Source organism: Macrotis lagotis, chromosome 4, assembly GCF_037893015.1.
Source record: "Macrotis lagotis isolate mMagLag1 chromosome 4, bilby.v1.9.chrom.fasta, whole genome shotgun sequence".
Taxonomy (NCBI): domain Eukaryota; kingdom Metazoa; phylum Chordata; class Mammalia; order Peramelemorphia; family Peramelidae; genus Macrotis; species Macrotis lagotis.
Window position 1 is genome coordinate 10,130,933 of NC_133661.1, and position 25,571 is coordinate 10,156,503.

Below are 25,571 nucleotides of genomic sequence, written 5' to 3' on the forward strand. Positions count from 1 at the left end.
AGTCCTTGGAACAGGTGACTATCTTCTTGTCTTGTTAATATAACTTGTGAAGGAACAAGCTGGCCTGGGTCTGGGGGCTTGGCTCATTGGGCTGGGCCACCCAGGGTGACTCTCTAGGGTTAAGCATGACCAGAACCCCCTTCCAGGGCCTTCCATTACTAGCCTGGCTTCTCTGAAGTGGGGGAGGGGTCCTGTCTTCTGAAGGGGGCCAAGCCATGGACCCTCTTGTTCCTGCCTTGAGATTTTATGAGCAGTGAAAGAGAAGACCGAGTTCTGAAGTGTGTGTGTGACGGGGGAAGAGAGGAATCCAAACCAAAGGGGCTCCAGGCCAGAGAGCCACCCCTCCCACCTTGGAGACTGGGTTCTTTGGTTCACTGTATCTGGTGTGGATTGCATTGTGAGATCACACACTCATTTCCTTCTGAAGCTCACCACCCCTGTACTCTAGCCGCATAGTCCAGGGGGTCCCCATTTCTTTATAGAGGCGGAATCTGTGCCTCATGAACTCCCCAGAGGTGAGTGGTATAGACTGGACCTACGCTGAGGGTCTCATTCCCTGTCTGGTACAAACAATTTCAGGGATCCCCAGGTGCTTTGGTCTCCTCCATTTTGTCAGACCCCCAATTGGTCCATGAGACTCACTAGTGACTCACCCAAAGCCCCACAAAAGCAAACTTGGCTTCTCCTGAGGGGCACGTCCAGGTTATGGGGTCACAGATTTGGAGCTGGGAGGTCACACTCCCATTTGGGGGAAGAAGCTGAGTCGGAGAGAAGGGGTATCCCCACCATCATTCTCCTTGTGCCTCAGTTTCTCCATTCTGGGGGTGCAGACCCCCAGGTCAGTTCAATTCTCCATGTACTTGTCAGGCTCTTCTTGCCTGGTCTAACATTAGATGTGGTGCAGGTCTCCTCAGCTTCAGAGACAGGGCTCAAACAGCTTCCTTCTGGAGTCAGTGGCTGCTCCTTAGAGAGACCACCTTGGGTTCCCCCAGTCTGAGGAACCATGCTGATCCGGTTTCCATCTGTTCTTCCCACCCCACCCCCTGGCCAGACCCTCCTTGCTTCATGTTGGCAATATTGGCAGCAGCACTGGAACCAAGGCTCAGCCTTTCGGCATCCTTTCTTTGAGTCTGAGATCTTCTTATGAATTGGCCCCTGTGCCATGTCCTCACAGCCACAAGCCTCACGTGGTCTCTGGGGCCATGGGGCAGATTGGGAATGTGTTTCTTGTGCTCATTAAAAGATGAAGATGGGGGCGGCTAGGTCATGCAGTGGATAGAGCACCGGCCCTGGAGTCAGGAGTACCTGAGTTCAAATCCGGCCTCAGACACTTAATAATTACCTAGCTGTGTGACCTTGGGCAAGCCACTTAACCCCATTGCCTTGCAAAAACTAAAAAAAAAAGATGAAGATGATGAAGTTGAAAATCTTGCCATGTCTATGGCAGGATCTATTGAAGCTGTGGAATGGCCTAAGCCTTTAGGAATCTTCTCTACCCAACACATCCTTTACAGTTATATCACACGAGCTGGCACAGCTTCTCACTCTGCATCCTCATCCCTGAAAAGGATGCCTTTTTTTTTTAGGGGTTTGTTTTTTTTTTTTTGCAATGGGGTTAGCTGCCCAAAAAGATTCCTTTTATACACAAAGACCATAATTATTTTTTCAAAATCCTGCATTGTCCATCATGGCTTCCATTTGTCCCCATCCATGTCTCTGCAAGGAGGCTAGCCTTAAAATTGTTTATTAATGAATTGTGTTAATCTGTTCTGTTTCCCCTTGGGGCCTGGGACATTGGGACAGGGATGGCTTCATTTGTAGCACATGGTCCTACATACTTGTCTTAGACTCTGTTTTCCCTCCTTAGACCATAAGTGCTTTGAGGACAGGGATGGTTGCTTTCATGGTATGGTGTCTTTGTAGCCTCAGTGGGCATCAGCCCTGGTCATTATTAGGGATTGATGAGTTCTTTGAGAGATGACTGGCTCCTACTCCACTATAGAATCTTCCTTTGTAACAAAAAAAAAGAATCTGGTTAGATTCATCACTCCCTGGCCCCTGGCCCCTCCCCAAGTCTGGCTTCCCAGTGGTTTTCTGTGCTCCTAACAGTCAGCCCAGAACTCAGAATTTTGAAGCCTCTCAGTGGTGTTTTCATTTGCATCGCAATTGTGTTTTCTCTTGGTCCTTCTTGGTTTTTCCTGGGGGGAGTTCCCTTTAATTCTGTTGTGGTTCATTCTCCTCTTCCCATTTTCCTCAGAATTCTTCCTATTGATCATTTAAAATTTGGCATGATTTCATTTCTTTTAGTCACTCCTTGGTTCTGCCATCACAGAGGCTGGTTTTGGTTGGTCACAGATTCAAAGTTCATAGGGACCCTGGAGACCCTCCAATCCAGCCCCCTTGTTTAATAGCAACGTGGCCTCCCTCAGATCCCTGCCCTTAGCTCTGTGTACTCTGAAGCTTTGCCGTGAGTCCAGCTGACCTATCCTTCCAGCCTTCATTCCACACCCCAACAGTCTCCCAGCCATTCTAAGTACCCCCCCAGTGGTTTGTGAGTCAGAACTGAGGGGGGAACTGAGGCCAGAAGGGGGGACACCCATTGCCCAAGGTCACGTGGGTATTCATGATGGGCTGGAGCCCAGATTCATGTCTTCCCCACCCTTCATTTTCCACCAACACGTGTTGTGGGGGCCAATCTGTGCCTTGGACCCATCCAATGTCACTGAGACTCAGAGCTCTCAAGACTTCAGGAAGGGGCTTTGAAGCTGACTTTAAAGGACTGAGCCGTCCGAGTCCTGATTTCCATTTGTGCGCTTGCCATCTGATCCCTTGTTTGCCATTGTTTTCAGCCTGCGGTGGATGTGTAAGAACCCAGCATCAAAGGAAATGTTGGCTCTCAAACGCAGACCCTCATATCCTCCAAAATTATTTTAATTTTCATGTGTCACATGGGACGTTAGATGGTGTTCCATCAGCCGCGTAGCAAAGATCCCCTTGAAAACTCTACTACAGGAGAGCAAATTCTCAAATCAGAGGATGTGTGAATCCCCCAGAATCTTATTTTTCTGTTCTGATTCCTTGTCCCTCCAAATCCCCCAAACTTTCCAGTATCCCCCAGATCCGGCCTGCTGACTTCTGTTTGGTCAAAAATCTCTTCTTGTTGACTGAAGATGAATTGAATTACCCAACGAGAGCCATCCTTGAGGCTCCTGACAATGGAGTTTGGAAAAAAGCAAACAATGGCTTCATTTACCTGAATTTGCCCAAGTCTTATAAACTGTATGGGACCCAAGAAAGCTAAGCCAAGGCCCTTTGCCACCACAGCTCAAAGAAATCCTTTCATTTTAAAATAAATGTTAAACACGTGTGGATCTGTTTCTCATCACTGATGTATAGAAAAGACACAGGACAGAGGTCCAGGAGAGGGTTTAGGGACCGCAACCATTTGAAAGCCCAATAAAGACGAGAAAAGGGCAGAAAACGTTTTGTTTCAAAGTCACTGATACAGGTATTTAAGATGGATGGGAAGAAATTCTGCAGATCCAGATTAGATGAAGGGGTGCCCTTCTGCTGTTTGTCCTTGAGAAAACAGACTTTGACACGAGGACTTTGGCTTCCCCCAAGTGGAGGAATGTAGGTGGGGACCTGCCACCCACATTCTCTACATTTTTTACATTGTTTTTCTCTTCATTAAGCAGGATGTATTTCCCAGGTAGGGGACCATGAGCAATGGGCCAACTTGATCATGGTGTGATGGAAGGTCTGATAACTTTTAAATGTCTCCGATATCACCTCAATCTTTCCTGGACCAGGTCCCCATCACATCATTCCCAGGGGGTCTCTCTCCCTGCTCTCCAGTTCCACCCTAATCATCATCACCAAAGCTAGTCCTAAGACCCGTCGCATTCAGAGCCCAACCTTCAAGCCAGTCCCTTTTACACATTCTGCTTAGGATGACCAAGAAGGTTTAGTTCTGGAAAAGGAAGGGACTGGGAGATGTCCTCGGGCTCCATCCCAGAGAGTGGGACCCAGGACCACCAGGGACTTTTCTATTGACTGCCCAAAGACCCACCTGATGGGAGAGCAGGGAAGGCCTCCGCAAAACACTCTTCTAGTTCCATAATCATGAGAGTCTCTTCCCAGGAACCCAAATAGCAAGACCATCCTATGAGATTTTATGTATGGGGATCCCCCCCCCTTAAATATGGTCCTAAAATAAATATATATGGGTGTAAGTATCTGTATACAGTGCTTTAGGGCTGAAAAATGTTGAAATCCTACAAGCATGAAAGAAACGGAGTATTTCCCCTCAAGCTTGACTGGGGCCAACTGCTTCAGTTACTAATTACATCTGATAAATATCTCCAAATATCCCCAAAACTTGTATTTTAAAAGTGGGATTTACAAGGTGGCTGGCTATACATCATAATGGCATGTTCCAATTAAGTAATTATGGAGGCTTCCACTAATTAGGTGATTAGCTGTAATTACATTAGTTCTGTAAATATTCAATAGGCAACTAGACATTACTTAAACCATGTAGACTGAACCCAGGGAGACAATGGGTTTGTTCTGAGAAAGGCAGGAGACAGCCCTAGAGCAGAGAGGGCCAGCAAGAACTCGGGCTTCAGAAGAAAATGCTCTCCTGCCTTTGCCCACACTCTGGTTAACACTTTAGATCTAGTAATGATAAGTCCCTGCTCTACAGCTGTTTTTTGCATCCTGGGGATGGGGAAGCAGGAATGACACGAGTCCCCTGAGAATGCCAGATTATAATGTAGGAAACTGGGGTTAGTGGAGTGATGGCAGCCCCCCTTCTTCCTGGGTATGTGGTCTTTGGACCCCGGGGGTGGGGGGAGGGCGGATTAATGCTCTTTTTTGAGGGTCTGTAAAGTCCTCTGACTTCTGGACCACAATTTCTTCCCTTTTATTGTGAATAGGGTGAGATCACATCATTTCTAGCCCTAAGCCTGAGGGCTCTTGGATTTCTTCTTTGCTCCAGTGATTAACTGGAATACGCTTGGGGACAGGCTTCTCACTTGCTAGTTTTGTAGGGAGTCCCCAATATAACTTTCTCGAAGTCTGAGCATCGCCTCTTGGACATTGGCGGAGCCTTGATGGAAAGTACAGCAAGCCCAAGAAGATGCCCCTTTTGTCTTGATGGTTTCCAAAACCCTTTGGACTGTTCCCATCCTTGTTTTTTTTTTTTAATGGGGGAGGGGCTCTGACCCCAGTTTATTCAAACCTGCTTTGGTCTTACAAGATCAACTTAGTGTTTCTGGGTGGAAAGTTTAAATGCTTTGTAAGCCTGTTTTTTTGGTAGTTCACACCGAGTTTCAGAACAGTTGATCTCCACTGAGCCTGGTGCTGCCATGATGTGTCCCTGGGCTCCCCAGGCCCCTGCGCCACGTGACTCCCCTAATGAGCTGGCGTGGACAAGCCTGCCCTCATCGAAGGCAGCTCATCAGGAGACCTCTTTACCAGTGACATAGAGGGCCAGTTGGAAAAAACCAGAAACAAAACCAGCAGATGATCACAAAGGAGAAACTCTATCATTGTGCTAGGAGACCAGAACCGGCTTTCCTCCCTCTCTCTATCTCCATGTGCCTGGCCTCTGGATGGTGCTTAAATTAACACTTGTTGATTAATTACACAAAATTTGAGGAGGGAAGTAATTGCTTCCCTGAAAGGGTGAGATGAGGTTTCTAGAATTAGGGTCTCTATGAATTTGGACTCAGAGATGGAGTGGGATTTCAGCAGAGAAAATCCAGGATAGTATGAGCAAAGGGATGGTGATGGAATCAGAGATGGCCATGTTGGCATTGCTATATCAATCTGCTGTGGTCATCCCTGCCACTGACCTGAAATGTGCTCATGCAGTTGTGGCTTTGGGGAAGTTGGCCCTCCTCAGAGAATGGACCTGTTAGTTCTTTTCTCTCAAACCAAACACTATTATAGAAAGTTTTGGTCAATACAATATTATGAAGTTAATGTTCATCCAAAAAATAATTATGTAGGAAAAAGGTAGAAAGGGCACCTGTCTAGGGTGAAGATGGAGACATACAACTCAGAGGAAGAGGAACATTAGCTAAGATTTGAAGTACTTCTGAAATGTTTGTAAATAAAATAGCCAAAAATACCAGCAACAACTTTTATATAGTTTGGTGAGGTTTGACTTTGACAGGCATCATTTGGGGTCCAGAAGGAAAGACGTCATCTTCTATAAAGTGTCATTCGATAGAAGAGGTCAGGGACTTGAGACTTGAGGAAAAGCCAGTCATAGCCAGTTAGGAGATCATTAGTGTCCATGGACTGATGTCTTAGGAATGTGGTGACAGGAATTGGCCAATCCATTTCTGCATCTCCTCCGTGGCCTGCCATGTGTATTGAACATAGTAGGTGTCTAATGCGTGCAGGTTCAGTGAATTATTCTTCTGTTTCCTCTTGTTTAATGTTTAGCATATGGTCTCTTTCATGTGTTACAAAAATAAGACTGTTTCCCTTGCCAGTCTCCAACATGGCCTGTGTATTCATTATGTAGGTTTGAAAAACAAACAAAGGGAGAGTCTGCTTTTCCTGTCACCCAGAATTTCAAGCTCCTACAGTAGTGGGGTACTACAGGGTCTTTGCCCTTGGAACAGAATCCCCACCTTTCAGGTTCTGTCAGCCCCCTTCAGCAACATCCTAAACCTTGAGAGCCTCAGAATGGTTGCCGGCTGATCCTGGAAGGTTCACTAATTAAGGTTGTACACAGAAATGGTTGAGCAGAGTTTTTGACCCAATGGGAAACATTGGACCTGTGGGACTAGGAGTGGGTAGAAGAATGGAGTGGCCTATGGCAAGGCACACTTGTCTTTGTCCTTCTTTCTAATCAGGCTTCTCTAACGGGACCCTCGGAAATAGGCCTTCCCATATCCAATCCCCCTTTTTCCCTATAAGATGATTGAAGCTTGGGGATACCATACCAGGGCCTTGGGCAGTCTTGTAGAGCAACCCAGATTTCCATGAAATTTGGCAAAGTATTTTCTTTAAAAAGCAAGTTCCAAAGTGTCTGCCTATAAAGTATTTTAAGCCCAGACCAGGACTAGATGCCAAGGGGAATAACAAATACAGCCTTCACCTCTCTGCTGAGGGCACCGGACATGTGCCCATAAGCATACAAATGTATACTAGTCATTGAGGTCAGGAAACTCCCTAGGTGGCCCCTGGACTGTGGTTTGGAAGGAGGCAAAGGTATGAAAGACACATGTGATGTACAATGTGAGGAAAGAGAAGGACTACTCAGTGGAATCCTCGATCTGGGAGGGTCATTCCCACAATCTTACAAGTGAGCCTTGGGTTTCCATTGTTCTGACCTCTATGGAGAGCCAGGGAGCATTGTGGTGCCTCCCTCTCTGCTCTCTCTCTGATTTCCCTTGGATCTGGGCTAGTCCAATATGGTGGTGAATCTGAACCTTGTGCTCATCCCCGCAGTGATGTTCAAGCCAGGGTTGCTGGGTGAGTTCCTTGAGACTGGGACCATTTAGTCCTCAGCCACTGTTGAAGCACTGGATTTGGGGAAGGAGACTTAGCCTTGGTCTTCCTGTCTGTGGCAGTAACAGGCTGTGGCTCCATTCCAAGGGTTGAGTGCTTTCAGATGCTCCACTGGGCCTTTGATTAGTGAAAATGATTCCTGTACAATGCAGCTAATTTTCCCTTTGTCCTCATCCAATTTAGAGGAAGAGGCGGCTTTAGAGAACCCCCTCCATGTTCTGTAGGTCTCTCTTTTTCTTAACCATTTCAGGATCTTTTCCTCCTCTTCTAGTTGGTGTAAGCAATGAGACAATTTCTCCAAGGCATGTGGGAGTCAAGGAAACAAAAACAAGCTGGATTATTTATTCATGTATCGCTACCACCCTGCATTCAGGCTCCCACCCTGAGATGGCTACAGGAGAAGACTGAAAGGGTTAAAAGTTAAATTCTCCCTTGGGAGAATAATCTACCAGCAGGCAAACATTTACTAAGTGCCAACTCGGTACAAGGTATTGTGTGAAGTGCTGGTGCTACAGCATCCCCTGCCTCTCATGGTGCCTAAGCTTATAATCAACCGACCAATAAGCATAGGTTAAGCACCAGCTGTGTACCAAACATTGGCCAGATATGGGAGACACAAAGAAAAATGGAGCAGCTCCTTCCTGGAGTTCCCAATTGATTGAAATTAAGCTTTTGGTTAGTCAACCAAAAACATGTATTTTTGTTGTAGACCAGACACTGTTGTGCATCATACCGTGTTGTCCTTTACCTTAGGGCTTGTCGTAAACCATCATAAAAGTTGTTCCTTCCTTGCATGGGAAGGCAGCTCTTGTCAGATGAAAGATCACCTTGTGGTTTGACAGGAGAAAAAGAGGACCAGGTCCTGAACTTCATTAAAGACTGGGGTTCAAATTCTCAATGGTGATGGTAGTGGTGATGAAGATAGTGGTGATGGTGATGGTGATGGTGGTGATGATGATAGTGATGGGGATGTTATTATCACTTCATAATAACATTTATATTGCACTTATTGTATGCTAAATGTTCTCTCTGATTCCCATCCCTCCTTTGGAGGTGATAAGCCCCATTTTTCAGATGAAGATATGGTGGTTCAGAGGGGTAAGGTTTACTGGCCCCTAAGTGGGCTGCTAGGAGCGCCTCCATCCTAGGCTGTCCACCAGGGCTTCTTCGGTGAAGGTCAGCTGTGCTTTCCTACCCTGGGCCAGGCTGTGTGTTGCTTGTCCAGCCCTTGGCACGCAGTGGGTGCTCTTGCTATTGTTATTAGAGCCAACACAAACAGCTGATGTTTCAAGAGCCCTTTGATTCATCACATCCTCACCCTGTTTGGCCAATAACCGAGTAGCCCCTACTATGTGCCGGAGTAGTACTGTGTCTGCCTCTTGGGAAACTAAGGTTCAGGGACTTTCCCAGGGTCACTTGGCTAGTTTGGCCGAGGCTTCTAGGTGCCGCTTCATTCATTGCAGACACTGCACCCTCCTCCTCTCCTTCCACCATGTTCTTCCTACCTGCGTTCCAACAGGAGAAGAGGAAAGCAGTGTAGAGGGTCAGAGTTACTGGGAGAAGAGTTGGTTAACCGTTAGGAGACTTAGCTGTAAATTAGCAGCGGCTTCTAGCCGACCCTCCTCTGGGGTCTTCAGTCCTCTAGAGGGTGGTTGATCCCCTTCTCAGAACTGGAAAGTTAGGGTTCAGGTTAGATTTTAAATTTAAACCAAATCAGGAAGTTTTGATTACTTTCTCCTGCAAGCCAAGCCCCTTGTAAAATGTTATGCATTTAATAACCCTTGCCACCTGATCTTCCTGGGGCTTGGGCTCCCCAACACCCCTCCTCCCCACCCCCAGCCCTTAGCTTCTGAGATTCCAGTGGCTTCTTTTTCTCCATCCTCTGGTTCTTGCTTTTGCTGGATCCTAGGAAGGGATTTTTTTTTAAATTAAATTTATACGTTCATTTATTTATTTATTCATTCATTCATCCATTTATTTATTTATTTGTTTGTTTATTTATTTTTGAATTTTTCAATTTTCTCCCCATTATTGCTTCCCACCCCCCACCAAAGGCAGTCTGTCAGTCTTTACATTGTTTCCATGGTATACATTGTTCTAAGTTGAAGGTGTTGAGAGATAAATCATATCCTTAAGGGAAAAAATAAAATATAAGAGAGCAAAATTACATAGTAAGATAATGGGTTTTTGGGTTTTTTTTTTTTTAATTAAAGGTAATAGTCCTTGGTCTTTGTTCAAACTCCACGGTTCTTTCTCTGGTTACAGACAGTATTCTCCATCACAGACAGCCCCAAATTGTCCCTGATTGTTGCACTGATGGAATGAGCAAGTCCAACCTAGGAAGGGATTTTTCACTTGGGGCTTGAACTGGTGTGACCGACCCAGAGACAGAGGTTGAGGAGGGGACAGCATTCATGAGCATTAACAGATATGAGGGTCCTGTGCACAGTTTGGCCCATTCTGGAGCATTTTAAGGCAACACCATTCTTGCCTGTGGCACACAGAGGAAGCTCATCCTCTATCTTGCTTCCACTCACAGACATAGACCCCACTTGCTTCAGAACAATTCATTGAGTATTAAATAAATTAGGTAAACAATTCTATTGTGATGACCAAGACCACTGTGTCCGAGCCATCCCAGGCCTTTGCTTGGGTCAGTAAGGCTTTTTGTTTGTTTGTTTGTTTTTATTTTTTACAAATGGGCTTAAGGTCATACATCTAGGCAATTACTGTCTGAGATCAAATTTGAACTCAAGTCCTCCTGACTCCAGGGTTGATGCTTTATCCACTGTGCCACCTAGTCGCCCCTGGCGCATGATCTTCAAAGAATTTTAATCTTTATGAACTTTGTTCCTCAGAAACATGATTAATTAAAATCCTGAAGCAACTGAATCAGTCAGCCGGTCCCCCTGGGTCCCTCCCTTGGCCATCCACAAGTGGGTGGTCTTGATCTAAAGATGCTGGGGGCTCCCTCCCTTTTGGCCCACCCTGGGCAAAATCCCTGAATGGTGGGGAAGGCTCAAGATCCCTCAAGTGTTCCTGGTTAGCTTTAAACTATGGCCAGGGGAGTGGGATGCAGACAGAGAGCCCCTGCTTCCCTTCCCTTGACTTTTGAGGGTCTATTCTGCCATTTTCTTCCCTGGAAGGCTATTTCTTAGCACCCCAAGGAAAAGAAACTTGGTCTGGTTCCTGTTTTGTTTTTAAGGTTACAGAGGAATGGAGCACGTTGAGCCCATTCCCAAGGCTTTCTACCCCAACGTGCTTCCCCCTGCTGAGGCCAGTTCCCATTTCATGAGTGTTTTTTATGTCCAGAGGATTAACATATCGGGGGGATTAGGACAGAACAGACTTGGAAGCCAGCTTTTCTATCTCCCTCCCCTTGAAAATGGGCCCGACCATCCTGTGTGTGCTGTGGGGGGAGGGGGAGCAAGGCCAGTACCCCGAGTTCCACCGGGTGGCCTCCTTCTGGGCCGCATCACGTGGAACTAAGCTTTGTCGGCTTTCTTTAGCTCTTAATCCCCAGTGGGCTCAGCCTGTGAGCCGACCGTGGTCCAGGGCTGGATTGAGAGGGGCTGCCACACTCTGGGACCTAATGGACAGGCAAGGCCTCTCCCCAAGACGGACGGGCAGAGGGGCCAGGGTTACCGGGAGTACTCTCTGTTTTGTCTACTCAAGTTGCAAAGAATTAATAATTCAGGAAACACTTTGAAACGCAAAACCACCGGCGGGTCGTTGTTGCCATCTCCGAGGGCTTCGGAGTGCCCACAGACGGATGTAACTGGGGCGTGCTGCCCGCCTGTCTCCGATGCCGGTGCCCAGCAAGCCCATCAGCATCAGTCGTTCTCAGAGCTGGGATGCTGCTGGCTGGTACGATGGCGGCTGGGGAAGCCAAGGTGCCCTGGAGTACGGGCGGCCACCACCGAGCAGGAGAAGCTCTCTGACTCATGGTGGCGAGCATGTGTGGTATGAACAGCCCAGCCCCCGGGACGCTGAGCTCGCCATGCGCGGGGCGCTGGAGCTGAGACCAGAGCCGGGTCTGTACCAGGACCTGCCGTTTGGGGCTGGTCCCCCAAGGAAGAGCACCACTCCCGAATTCGTTTACTACGACAGCAGGCAGGTGGCAATGTCGGGGCGGAGCTCTCTGCCCCCCCAGGACTTCTATGGTGACCCCTCCTCAGCCAGCAGATCCCCTAGGGAGCCTCCCTACATCAGGGACCAGATGACTGGCCGGCCAGGTCTGAATTACGGGATGCCTGGGAGCCGACTGGCGTGGGATCAGTTACAGGGTCGCTCCCCTGCCACTCACGAAGCTGGGCGTCTTTACCGAGACCCTGGGGGGAAGGCGATCTCCGAGGGCCAGAGGATGCGGAGCCGGGACCCTCCCACTCTGAGGTATGGGGTAGAGACCCTGGCCTATCCCCGGCCCCTTCCGAATGATGTCGGGGTGCGGCCCCTCGATCCCCCTCCCCTCGCCAGGCAGACGGCACCCACGTGCTTAGTGGTGGAGCCCGGGGTGTCCACCGTGGCCGAGGGGGGTTACGGTCCAGGCCAGGAAGCCCTCAACGCCAAGGCAGCCTACGAGGCATTTGAGCACGGTGCGGCCCCTTTGCGGGCCCCGGAGAGCAAAAGGCTGGCAGACGCTGAGTTTGTGGCCCTGCTGAGGACAGAGGGTGCATCGGAGAGCACCATTGCGGCCCTGCTCCAGCAGGGCTTCGACACCCCTAACGTGCTGGCTGTGATGGAAGAGAACGACATCAAGTCTGTGGCCCCCAACCTGGGCCAGGCCCGGGTCCTTTCCCGCCTGGCTGGTCACTGCCGGGCTGAGCTGCAGCTGCGCCGGCAGGACCGCACAGGCCCCTCCTCACACCCCAGGACCCGATCCAACAGCTTCAGTCACGGTAGTGATCTTCCGCCCAATGACTACTTGGGGCGACTGGGCCCAGGCACCACATCAGGGGGTGATGCCATCCAGCCACAGGCCATCTTCCCACCACCAGCAGGCCCTCCCCGAGCAGATGGGACACGCAGACCCTCTAGCGCCCCATCTCAGCACCTTCTGGAGACAGCCACTTACTCTGCTGCAGGCATGGCCCAGTCCAACACCCATTTCCCCCCGAACCCTGGATATGATTCTCCTGTGTCGTGCACCATAAACACTCGCTCAGGACCCTCTTACTCCCCCCAGGCTGGGATTGCTATGACCACCACAGCACAGAACCATCTCCACCCTAGCCCCAAGACCGCCTATTCGACAGCATACACTGTGCCCATCGAGCTGATGAAGCGGGACAGGGCTGCCACCGTGTCGCCCCTGCACAGCCCCCACAGCAGCCCCCAGCTCCTGAGGAAGCCAGGGACTCCGGCAGATGCCGGCCTGCCACCAATGCCAAGCCAAGGCCTCCACACACCTCACTCTCCATATCAGAAGGTGGCCCGACGCACAGGAGCCCCCATCATCGTCTCCACCTTGATCTCTCCGGAGCAGAGTAATTGCCCAAGCACCTTAGCCTGGTGGGGTTTGCCTGGCGGGGTCTCTCTGAAGGGGTCTGCCTAGTGGGGTCTGTTTGAAAGGGGTCTGCCTGGTGGGTTCTGCGTAGTGGGGTCTTCTTGGTGAGGTCCAAGCCTGCTTTGAAGTCTTTCTTGTCCTTGGGGGTTTTATCATAACCCAGCCCCCATGTTGTGTCTGTCTGCACTTGGGCAGTGAGGCTTGACCAGGGCCTGCCTCTGTCCTTAGCCTTTGGGCCCATCAGGGGGTATTTTTATCAAGAGCATGGCGATCATTGATTCTATTGTAACCAGTCCAAGGGCAGGATGGGTGGGAGGGAGCAATGCCAGTGCAGAGAGGATGGTGACATCTCCCCCACACCAGAGGGTCTCCCCAGCTTTAGACTCAGCCAATTTTGACCCTGAGAAGACCAGACTTCCCAAAGAGAACGTCCACCTTGCTCTGATCGGACCCTGGGTGACCTGCTGGCCGGGGGGGGGGGGGGGGCTCTCCTTCCAGAGTCCTTTAGATGGGGGGGGGTAAAAGAACCATCCTTTATCTGCGACTCCCTTCCAGGCCAGTGGAGGAGCTGCTGGGGGTGGGTTCAGCGACCCTCCCCTTTTACTGCCTGTTGGCTTAGTTGAGGGAAATTGGGGAGGGGTCCTGTAAGGCTTCATGTTTTAAAGGATCTGGTCAGATAGAGATCGCTCTGGGCCAGAGACGTTAAGAAGCAGTTTGTCTCTGATCCTGTGGAGACCTTGACCACTAGAGTTTGCAGAAGGGAGAACCCCTCTGAACACCATTGGGCATCACCCCATGAGGGTGCTCTGCTCCATAAGGAAATGTGGGTCAACCCAAAGTACACATGGAAGCCCAAACTGCGGCTTCTGGGGGTGCCCCCTCCCCCCTTCTCGCAGTGCCCTCCCTTCTCACAGCCATACTGTTCTCTCCTCCTGGCCATGCCCACCCCACTCCTGGTGGTACTCCCTTAAATTCATGATGCAATTTAGAGAGCACGCCCCATCTTTTCGTCTCTTCTGTTATTTTTGCAGGCAGCTGCAGTATCTTAGAGGTCATGCTACCCTCGGAACCCTGCTCAGTTTGCCCCTGATTGGGGGCAGGGTAGGGGTGCTCAGGGTGCTCCTAGCGCATCTCTTCATTTTGTCTGCGCCGACCTGTGCAGAGTCAGAGTCACGCCATTCATGCTCGCCTTCACCATCATGTGTTCTCCTAGTTAGAACACAAGTCTGTTGGGTTTGGCTTGGTTTGAGGTGGGGGGGGGGGGTCTTCCTTGATCCTACAATGAAATCCTGGCTCTCCTCTCTTAGGGTCTCTGTGTGTGTGACCAGACTCTCCAGTGTTTCTCAGGGGTCCTTCCTGCGCCCCCTGCCCTTGGGGAGCTGCAGCCGGCTCATTTGCATGAGGACCACATTTGTTGCTGTAGTGATCTCGTTCGCTAATGGCCAGCTTGCAAAGCGGATCTGAAAACCTATTCCTTAATTATGGGTTGCTAGGCGACAGGAAGGTTTGGTCGTAATCACAGGAAGATTATCTCCTCATTGAAGTCATTGCAAGGTTTCGCCAAAGGAGGACCTGCAAGATTGCCTTCATTTTTTTTTAATTTGACGCCACCTTCCCATAAACATGAGCCGCTGCGTCTTTCTCCCCATCTAATGGGAAGGGTGACAGTCAGTCAGGGCATGGGGGGGGGGGTGTCTCGCTTTGTTTCCAGGCTCCTTATCAATTTCGAGGAATTTCATATGATTAGCAGAAAACTCATCAGAGAATCAATCAATATCCATCAATAAACCCAGGTTCACTAATGTAGACAGACCCCAGCGCCACCCCCCCCCAGAAAGCCTCTGGCCTCCCTGGTGCTCCCACACACCGCAAGAGGAGCCAGAGCGTTGGGTCACCTCACCTTCAGCCACATTTCATTGGGGTGATGGTTTGAAAATGGCACCACTCGCTCCCTCTCCTTCCCTTCAAGGAGGAGTTTGTGGGGCTGCCCTGGGTAGCTGGGGGGAGGTGGGATGAGCAGCCCTGGGCCTGTGGGGGTGCTGCGGCCACCACCTCCGGGCTGATGAGCTTGCAGCTGACCTGGAGGGCTTGGACAACTCCCCCCACCCCGACCTTTGTCAGGCCCCTTAGGTGAAGGAATTTCAGTTTGCATCTTGGCACGCCCTCACCTGAATTTTTTTTCTCTTACTTAAAACCATGGACATAAGAGTATTGATCCAGACAGGGAATGGCAGGCTGCCCAGAGCCAGGGTGGACGGGAGGACCAAAGGTTCCAGCCCCCAGCCCTGGGTGGGTGAGGACTCTGAAGGAGGCCCCACTTCTTCAGGGAGCAGGGTTCGAACCGACCCATGTTCTGCACAACTGACCGGTCTGTGTCCAGTCTGTGGCTGTCGCAGAGGGTCCGGCCTCCCCTCCTAGATCCTCCCCTGAGCTCATAGTGCTCTCCCTGGTCTGTCCACTCTCCTCCTGGGCTCTTTCTGTCTCAAGCGCCTTCCCTCATCATTTGTGGGGGGCCTCAGACCCCAACCCCCAAATCATCCTGGATGACTGGACGGTTGCCCCCACCCAGTCGGGCTGTAGAGGTCCCATGGGGGATGGGCAGCTCCAGGATGTCTTCTCCATCCTGTTGACTCTTAAGTATCTCACTAGCACTGGTCTTGTTCACCCTCCCCTTTGTCCGGTTCCACAGCCTGGGCTCCTGGGTTCTGTGTGGGCCGGGTGAGAAGTGCTGAGGAGCCAGAGGTCAGAACCTGAGACCTGATGAAAGATCAGGAGATTCCCCACTATGGGATGCCTCCTCCCCAGCGGTAGATGCCATGCCCTTGGCTGGGCATGTCCAAAAGGGGGGCATTTTCCCCCTCCCTTTCACCCCATTAGGCATCAAGACCCCCTTTTCCTCTTTGTCCCCAGGCAACTTTCATTCTGCTGAGGCCTCGTGGATCCCTTTGAGAGTGTTCACAGGGGACTTCTGGTCCCCCCACCCCGGGGTTCCCCTCCCCATTGATCTCTGTCCCGCCATCTGGATGGTGGCAATTCCTGCTGGGTTGTTCCTGGGGTCTGTGGCACCCCTTGCTCAGCTGTGTCTGGGAGGATCTGACAAGGAGCGGGTGGGAGGAGGGCGGTCTCACCCAGAGCCAGGCCTTATCTGGAGGGGCAGGCACCACACTGCCCACCTGGCTTGTGACCCTGCCAGCTGCTCAGACCATTTGAAGCCATTCCTCCTATTATTCCAGAATGTTCCTGGGCCTCTCCCCCCTTTAGTGATTGTCTCCTTTCTCTTCAGCAGACTGGACTTGGTTCCCTCTGCCACCTTGCCTCCCCCCAGGAAGCCTGAGGCCCCACCCCTCAGCCAGGGCGGGGGGTATCCAGCCTGGCTCTTCAGGGGATGCCCGTAAATCGAACCCCATCCCATTGGGAGACGCGATGGACACCGGCAGATAACAAGGCTCCTTCGGGGAGTTCTGGGGGGTGGGGGTGGCTCTGCTCCAGGGATCTCATCCTGTATATACTGCTTTTTTCCACCTGGATTCTCAGTGGGATGGCAGGGAGCACCCACACAACTAATCGTCTACCCACAGGCATCCCAAGGGGGCCACAGAAATGTGGCCATTTCCTCATTGGTAAAGGAACTTGAGGGTCATGGGGGCCACTTCTTGTTCCAAATGGAGGAATCTTCCTGGGCCACCTCTAGGTGGTCACTGACCAGTCCTTTTGGAGTCGTGGTTTCTCCTTCCCAAAAGGGGGGGGTGGTTGGACAAGCAGTGGGCTCCTCCAAGTTCTTATTCTCCCCAAGATAAGCCTCTGGGCACCCAGGATCTGTGTCGGATAGTTGAGGTGGCACCTGGGCCAAGGACCTTCCCCTCTGTCTTTCTGGGTGATCCTTCCTCACCAGGTCTCCTTGAGCCATTTTCAGGAGCTTGGCTAGTGAAGGATCCCTGACCAGGAGGGCCAGTCAGAGCCAAAACCTCACCTGCCCAAAAGCCTGTCCCCTCCCCATCCCCCGTCTCCTGATGGCATCTGACAGAACCCGAGGGTGGGTTTTCTACAGCGCCACTTCTATCATCTTTATTTTTACCTGCACCATTTCTCTCCTCTAATACTAAAGACGACAATGCTCATTGCCCCAGCTGACTGAGCTCATAGCCAAACGACGCAACCACAGGCCAGTGGTCTCCTCAGGACAAGCTACCCACTTTGGGGAGAGCTTTGTCCTTGCTGGCTCTTCAACCTCGCCCAGGCTTCTGGGGGGGCCTGTGAAGGAACATCCTGGTGGGCAGCCTGGGGCGTCTCCTTTGCTCTTGGGGCATTGCCAGTTAACAGAAGTTTTTAAATGATTATCTCAGCCATATGGGATTTACAGTTGTCTGTGCTTGAAAGGCCTGTTCCACCTGTACTTTTCGACAGGTAGCTTTACGTAGTAGATTGCCAGAGTTAGGTGTGAGCCTCAGTGTCCTCATCTAGCCAATGGGGACTTAGAAATCCTGGGTTCAAATTCTGGTCCACATGCTGTGTGACCAATGAGGGGGTTATAGGTATATAAGCCTTAGAGCTGGGGCGGGGGGCTCTGTTTGTTCCACAGTCTATGCTTTCCATTTTACCGATGAGCTCTTTTAGGGAAGACTTACTGTCTGCCCCCCAAAAAGTACTTTCATAATGCTGGCAGTTAATTGGTCCTTCCCATAGTCTCCAAGGGAGGATGAGGATTCAGACCCAGAGCTTTTGGGGTCCTTGCACCTGCCTCTCCTGTTCCCTGGACCACCTGCCTCTGGGGTGGGGGCAGGGGATGGCCCCAGTCACAGCCTTGGGCCCTGCATCAGAAGGTGCCACTTCATACCCAAAGCTGAAGTAGAGCAGCTAAATTGTGTTCTCAGCTCTTATTTGTGCACTTTGAGATTGGGATCCTTGGATGTTTATGTCAATATTTATTAGATCCCAGTTTCCCCTTTTTTTTGTACATTTAGGAATTTGGCAATCATCATGAGTCAGGTTCATCAACTGGGAAGGAGAATATTGGGGCCAGACTAGTGGCTGAGCCACTGCCCCATTTGGGGTCTCTGCTGCCTCGCTCCTCAGAGCTGAGGTCCCCAAGGTCTCCCAGGTCCCTCAAAGGGGCTGAGGGTCACAGGACGGTGGATCCAGATGGATCCTGGTGCCACCACGTGGCTCATCTGTCTCAGGCTGGAGTCATGGGGACAATCCTGTTCTGATTCTAAACTCTGGCCAGATTGAACTTCTGATCCTGGTAGGAAGGGATTCCTTTCGAAAGGAAAATAAAAATCTCATTTCTACCTTGACTTTTGGTCAGAAGGCATCGTTTGGGAGATCGCCAGCTCCATTGATGGGGATCTTTTCAGGGTGTCCCTGATCTTGTTCACAGAATTAGGTGAGGAAAGCTTTCTGAATTTGCTTTCTAGGCTGTTTGCCGAAATTCAGAAATTTTTTTCTTGGAAAGAAGCAATGACTTCCTCAAGGGGTGTAGTGATACAGAGTACAGGAAAAAGGAGGGGGAGGGGAGGGGTTTAAAACCACCAAGCTGAAGAGTGCGGCACACACCCCCTCCCCAGCATCCCAGGGCTCTGCAGGCCACTGCTCCCCCATGATCCATTCTGTGCGCTGGGATCGGAAGCCAACGGATGGATCCAGTCCCTTTCTTGCCAAGTTGGTAATGTGTCCAGGCAACCTGGACACACCTGCCTGTCCCCACTGAGAGTCCGGGGGCTCTGCTGGAGGTTTTCTCCAGGCAAGGGTTCCCGATAGAAGTGGAGCAGCGGGTGGACACACGAACCCGGGGATCCAGTTTCCGGAAGTTTGCCCTGGATGAGGAGGAGGGGTGCTCCGGCCTCTGCTTTGACGGGAAGGAGAAATTCTAAACCACTGTTGACCGGCTGCATTTGGGAACCAGGACAATTGGGGCGATCTGGATGTCTGCAGGGAGCATCAGCGGCTAAGATAGCAAGCCTTCCCGCGGAAATCAAGGGGAGAACTCTTTCTTTGCCACCTATGTTGAGTCATCATCATTTGGGGAGACCCCCCCAAATCTGAAAAAGATTGGGTCACAATGGGGGGTCCATATCTTTGGGGTGTGAAGCCCCCCATTCTTTGCAGGAGGAAATTCAGGGCAACTGCCCAAAGCTGTATGTGTGTGTGTGTGTGTGTGTGTGTCTGTGTCTGCCATAGCAGGTGGTCAGACAAGAGTTTTTTCATTTAGAGGATTAGAGGCGGAAGGAACCAGAAAGATCAGGTGGTCCCAGGTTGCCCCTGGTCACATAGTGTGGCTGAGCTGGCATTTGAACCCAGATCCCTTGTCCTGAGCCAGGGGCCCCCCTCGGCAGATAAGCTCTAGCTTGGGGAGGACCAACAGCCTTGTGTACCTATGACCCGGCTCTGGCCAGACCAGTTCCTGCTCCTCTCAGCGCGGGCCACCCCATGCTTTGCTTTAGGGTTCCCCGACATGGTAGGTGAAGCATTCTCATTTTCTAGGTGAGGACGTTGAGACTCTGACCTAGAGGAATTAGCGCATTTTGCACCCCTTCATGCTACTTCTCATGTTTACAAGTCATCACATGTGCACACACGTGTCTATGAGTGGATGTGGGGGGGGGGGAACAGCGCTGCTTACCCTCCAATCACAAAAATGCAAAGCTCTGTCATTGTCATTAGTCTCTCCACCCCTCCAACTAAGAAACAATGGGTCTAGGGGCTCCCTGGGCTTGTACCCTGAATTGATATAAAGGTCATCAGACTCTGAGCAGCTGTTCCCATGGCGCCTCGAGCCCCCTTGGGTAGCCGGCTAGACCCTGGTCACACCCAGCCAGATGTCTACTTAACCGTTGAGGTTCTCGGGCCATATTGAACACAGATGAGAGCTTCTTCATCTCTTGGTAACCTGGGTCTTTTCCCCAGACGTAGGGGAGTGATCGGCCAGGGGTCATTGGGTGACCTTGGCGCCCTCTCTCATGGAGGGGCCCGGTCTTTGCTATTTCTCATCCCATACCTTTGTGGGAAGGTCTGTGTTCAGGGCAATCTGGTTCAGGGTCTGGGGAGGCCCGGCGTCACTGGGAGGGTGGATCTTGGTGCTCAGGGTCGAGTCTCCCTGGAGAAGCCTCCACTCATCCCGTGCCTTAAGGGAGGACCGCCGAGCCCAGGGAAGGGTTGGGGCCCCCGCACCGTAACACTGAGGACCCTCCATTGTCCCCTTTATCATCTGTCGGTTCGCCACTTCTGGCATCATGGTCATCTTGCAGGCAGCTGCCTACCACCTGTTGCAGTCCAGAGAGGAGGGGCTCTGTCGTCCGGCCTCAGGGTCACAGGGTGGCCCTCCAGGGGAGACTCCCCCAGGACAGGCCCTCGGGTGGTCCCCATGCCCCCTCAGACATGCTCTACGTGGGTGCCCCCCCAACCAGGAAATCTTGCTATTGTAGCTCTGCCTGTGGGCATGGGTCCCTGGGTGCAAGGGGCTCTTCAGATGCTCCGGTCAGGAACATTTGTTCCCTGGTGTTTCTCATTACAGTGGGTGTCTGTAGCTCATTAAGTCGGGGGCTCCGGAGCCCTTGTTGAGACGCCTGGACAGATCACCTCCAAAGGGGCTGGTGCTGACAGATGGGCGGGGCTGCCACCAGAACCCCCCCCCCCAAGTCCCCAGTTTGGCAGAGCTGGAAAGGACTTGATGGGCTAGACTGGACCCCCCACCCCACCCCAGGAGGGCTCTGGGCTGCTCCCCAGGCAGTAGAGATGAGAGGGGAGGCCACCCTCCCAAGCCCCCCCAGTTAACCCTGTCAAATAAAGGGATTTAGCTGGGTTGGAGTCAGAAGGAACCTCCAGGGGCCTTATGCGACAAAGGAAGAAACCGAGTCTCGGGCTCATGCTCCGGCCCTTTTGTGCCCCTGTAGGTATCCGCCCCCAAATCATGAATGGCCCCCTGCACCCCCGCCCCCTGGTGGCCCTGCTTGATGGGCGGGACTGCACCGTGGAGATGCCCATCCTCAAAGACCTGGCCACTGTGGCCTTCTGTGACGCACAATCCACGCAGGAGATCCACGAGAAGGTGAGTGGTGGCACCTGGGCCTTGGCCCCACATCTGTGACCTGTCTGCCATCCGTGTCTGTGACCCGTACGTCTTGCGGCTTGTCAGTCTGCCACCCCCTCCGTCCTTACACTGTGGGTCTCTTCTTCCAGCACAGAGTGGACAGTGACCCCTGACCTCCTGGCCGGACACCCTGCCCCGGTCCTTTGGGCCACTCACCTCCATGGCAGGGGGGACGACCCCTGTGTCCGCCACACCCTTGGGGTCCTGGATTCCAGGCTCCGTGTGTGTGTCTGTGTGTGTCTGTGTGTGTGGTCAGACATCAGCAGGCCGGCCACCTTCTCCTACCCGAAAGCAGGGCAGGGTGATCCAAATCCAGCCTTCGGTGTTCATGGCCCGGATCACCACAAGGGCATTGCTGGCCCTCGCAGTGGGAGCCCCTTCCTGCTGACTACCCCCCCCTTTGGCTGGGTCACGGTGCCTCTCGGCCTCAGTTTACTTGGCTGTGAAGTAGGGGTTGGTCTAGATGCACTCCGAGCTGATCTCCTGTGATCTCCCCTGGATTGGGGGGTGAGAGTGACCCCATAAGGCTTTTATGGTTTAGCGATGTCAGATCTGCCCCCCAAACCCCTTTTACATAAGAAGCAGCTGGGGCCACAGGGGTGGGGGTGGCCGGCCCCTCCCTCCCCACAGCTCCCGGGTCCCAGCATCCATGGTCTCCATAGAGCTTGTGATCTCCCCCGGCTCCACATCAGAAGCCAGCCCCTGTCTCCCCCTCATGCAAGTCCAGTGATCCCGGGCACCCCAGGGCCAGCGGGGCTGCTCAGGGGGTCTCTGCCCTCAGGGAACCAGAGGGAGGGGCCCCTTCTGTGCAGTTTCACACAGCTGAGGAGATGGAGGGCCAAGAAAAGGGGGATGGAGTTGGAGGGCCCCTCTTGGGGTCCCAGGCTTCCACTTAATGGTCATACTGACTGATTGGGCATTGGAGGACCCTGGAAGCCCCCCATCAGGGGCCCACACAGCTAGGATGGATCTGGCTCGGTCTGAGCCTGCGGCCCACCCTGCCCCCTGCATGGGGAAGGGGTGCGCTCCAAGCAGTTATCCGACTGCACGTGTGCTGAGGCCACCCTGCTGAGGGGGCTCTGACCAGGCAGTGCCGGGGATCGCCACAGATGGGTCACAGGACTAGCCGCTCAGTGCCTCAATCTGGATTTGAACCCAGATCTTCTCGCTAACTGCTCCAGGCCTCTGTAAAGTCCCTGGCGTCGGTCATCTGGTCACTGACCCGAGCCGTCCCACTCCCCAGAGCAGTGGTGACCGCTTGCTTGTCGTCTGCCTCGTCCCCAGGGTCCCTGCCTCGCTTGCTGCGTCTCACTCTTTGCTCTTCATCAGGTGTTAAATGAAGCTGTGGGAGCCATGATGTACCACACCATCACCCTCACCAGGGAAGACCTGGAGAAGTTCAAGGCCTTGCGGGTCATCGTGCGCATAGGGAGCGGTTACGATAACATTGACATCAAGGCGGCCGGAGAGCTCGGTAGGAGGGTGGGGGCAGGAGTCTTGCCTCTCCTTGGGGGTCTGTCTCGGCCTTCGTGATATGGGGATCGTGACCCCAGGAGCTGAGCCCACCTGCGTGTATGCTGGACCTGGAGTTGGGAAGACCTGAGTTCAAGTGCAGCCTGGGACTAGGGGAGGCTTGTGGAGCGGCCCCATCGGCCCCTCAGTCGGCTGGACCCCAGATGCAGAGCTAGCAAGGATTTCTGGGGCTCCGTGACCCAGCCCCTCGTTTAATGAGGGCGGGAGGGTGTGGAATGTGATCAGAAAGGGTCCAGCTCCCTGCGCAGCCTCCCGGACCCCAGGCTCCCTGCCTCACTTGGCAGCAGTGTGGGGAGGGGATTAGGGCAAAGGCAGCAAGATCTCGGTTTGAATGCGAGGAGCTGGGGCAGCCGATGTGGGGCTGGGGCCCCAGGTTCCCCCTCCCCAAGACCCCACTTCACCCAGGTCGTCCCCTCTCTTCCCAGGAATCGCCGTGTGCAACATCCCCTCGGCAGCCGTGGAGGAGACGGCCGACTCCACCATCTGCCACGTTCTCAACCTCTACCGGAGAAACACCTGGCTGTACCAGGCACTGCGCGAGGGCACACGGGTCCAGAGCGTGGAGCAGATCCGGGAAGTGGCCTCGGGGGCAGCACGCATCCGCGGGGAGACACTAGGCCTCATTGGCTTTGGTACGGGTGGGCAGCACCCCGGGCAGTTCACCAGGGAGAAGGTGCCTGTGGAGGGGGGCGGGCTTGGACAACACCAGTTGGGAGACCCTAGTCCCAGAGAGGGGCAGGCCGTTCCAGACACCACAAAGAGCCACCGTCACAACTGGTGCCCACCTCCTGCTGCGGTGCCGGGGCCCCAGGGGCCCAGCTGGCTCTGCCTCCCGGGACCTCTTCGGCCCGCTCTCTGCCGGCCCCGGGAGCCCCATCCTCGCGGCTGTCGGTGGTGGTGGTCGTGGTCCCCACATGCCCTTTGTGTCTCCGCAGGTCGCACCGGGCAAGCTGTCGCCGTGAGAGCCAAGGCCTTTGGCTTCAGCGTCATCTTCTACGACCCCTACTTGCAGGATGGCATCGAGCGGTCGCTGGGTGTCCAGCGGATCTACACCCTGCAAGACCTGCTCTACCAGAGCGACTGCGTGTCGCTGCACTGCAACCTCAACGAACACAACCATCACCTGATCAACGACTTCACCATCAAGCAGGTGAGGAGGGGGTGTCCCCCGTGTCCCCCCACCCCCACCACACACAGGCTTCTCAGACCCTTCTTCCTCCCGTTCAGATGAGGCAAGGCGCATTCCTCGTGAACGCGGCCCGCGGGGGGCTGGTGGACGAGAAGGCTCTGGCCCAGGCCCTCAAGGAGGGAAGGATACGAGGGGCCGCGCTGGATGTGCATGAATCAGAACCTTTTAGGTGAGTCTGGTTGGGGGTGGGGGGGGCTGGGCTCTGCTCAAAGTGAGCCGACATCCCAGCTTCACAGTTCAAAGCAAGCCTCGGGCCCCAGCAGAAGCCCTCTCCCTCCCTAGGCTGCTGATAGCGAGGGATGAAGGGTCAGTCCGATCGTGTCCTCCCTGGTGGCTCCCAGCTTCGTCGGTGTGGACAGACCGACCTTCCCTCGGTCCCTCCTCATTTCTCCGATGTCTTAGAGGGGAAGCCGCACCTTGGGGGCAGGGGCTTGCAGCTGGGGGGACCCCTGGGGGATTCGGTCACTTTGTCCAGACACCTCTGGTGGGAGCGGTGTCGATGCTACTTGCACAATTCACAGGTTCTCCCCCTTCCCGTTTCCAGTTTTGCTCAGGGCCCACTGAAAGACGCACCCAATTTAATCTGTACCCCCCACACGGCCTGGTACAGCGAGCAGGCGTCACTGGAGATGAGGGAGGCGGCTGCCACTGAAATTCGCCGTGCCATCACAGGTATCACGGGGAGCCCCGGGGTGGGGGGGCAAGAGCTCTCTGCCCCCAGCTATCCTCAGCGTTCTTTAGTTTCTTGCTCCCATTCTCCTTTTGAGGAAATCCATGTAAATGAGCAGAGGGGTCCCTAGCGCCCCTTCCCTGGGCCCCCTCAGTGAGGTCACTGCTTGGCTTCCAGGCCGCATCCCGGACAGCTTAAGAAACTGCGTCAACAAGGAGTTCTTTGTCACCTCGGCTCCCTGGTCCGTGATAGATCAGCAGGCGATTCATCCGGAGCTCAACGGTGCCACCTACAGGTGAGAGGAGGGTCGAGGGGAGGGATTCACGGCGGCCCTGGGCCGGCCTGGAGAGCCGGGGCTGCCGGGCTCCACCTCACTGCCCCTCCCCCCCAAGAAAGTTTCAGGTGGAAATTGTAACAGTGGACGAAGCGGAAATAACCAATGATCACAGAGCTCTTCTGGGGGGCTCCTGGTCCGTGAGGCGGGGTGCTCCGGGCTGGGCGCACCAGCACCTGTACAGAGCTCGGCACTCTGACCTCACTTCCTCACCTCCCAACTCCATCCTAGCCCCTCCCAGACGAGGGTCCTCCTGTAGCTGACCCTACAGGATGGAAGGTTCAAAGCTGAATGGGAGGTTTGAGGTAAGCTGAAGCCAAGGGAGGAGCGCTTTGGAGTAGGTCGCGCAGGTGGCCTTTCTTCACTTGTTCTCTTCAAGTTCAACTGAACTTGAATTCCTCTTTTGTTATTAACTGACAAGAACAAACTTCTTCCACTTGAAGACAAGTTCACATTTCCATTGCGGAATTGTTGATTCCTCGGTGGTATCGACTGTAAAGAGGAAACCCCAGTCCGTCCTTGGCCTTTTAAACTGAGTGACTATTCACAAGGTGCTGGTGGGCGCCCCCCTTGGTAGGGCCACCAAGGAAGCAGGATGGACTTCCCCTGAGGCCATTTTTGAGTTCTCACATCCGAACAGAACTATGCTTTCATAAATCAAGTTATCTTCATATGACCGAGACCCCCTGGTGTAGGGGCTGCAGATGTCAAGTGAATTAC

The 25,571-nt window shown here is 53.1% G+C and overlaps 1 protein-coding gene across 6 annotated transcripts in view; it reads left to right on the top strand.

The window, feature by feature from the left end:
- CTBP2 (C-terminal binding protein 2) overlaps positions 1-25,571 on the top strand; it is a 135,513-nt gene that overhangs the window by 104,666 nt on the left and 5,276 nt on the right. For 5 of the 6 annotated variants that reach the window (XM_074232216.1, XM_074232215.1, XM_074232214.1 and 2 more), the window contains 7 exons: positions 20,929-21,083; positions 22,455-22,599; positions 23,084-23,290; positions 23,594-23,808; positions 23,886-24,016; positions 24,392-24,519; positions 24,695-24,812. In XM_074232216.1, the coding sequence (XP_074088317.1) occupies positions 20,929-21,083; positions 22,455-22,599; positions 23,084-23,290; positions 23,594-23,808; positions 23,886-24,016; positions 24,392-24,519; positions 24,695-24,812 (1,099 nt within the window). Of the gene's footprint in view, positions 1-3; positions 13,020-20,928; positions 21,084-22,454; positions 22,600-23,083; positions 23,291-23,593; positions 23,809-23,885; positions 24,017-24,391; positions 24,520-24,694; positions 24,813-25,571 lie in introns of those variants that run through there. The other variant, XM_074232219.1, reaches the window with a different exon arrangement.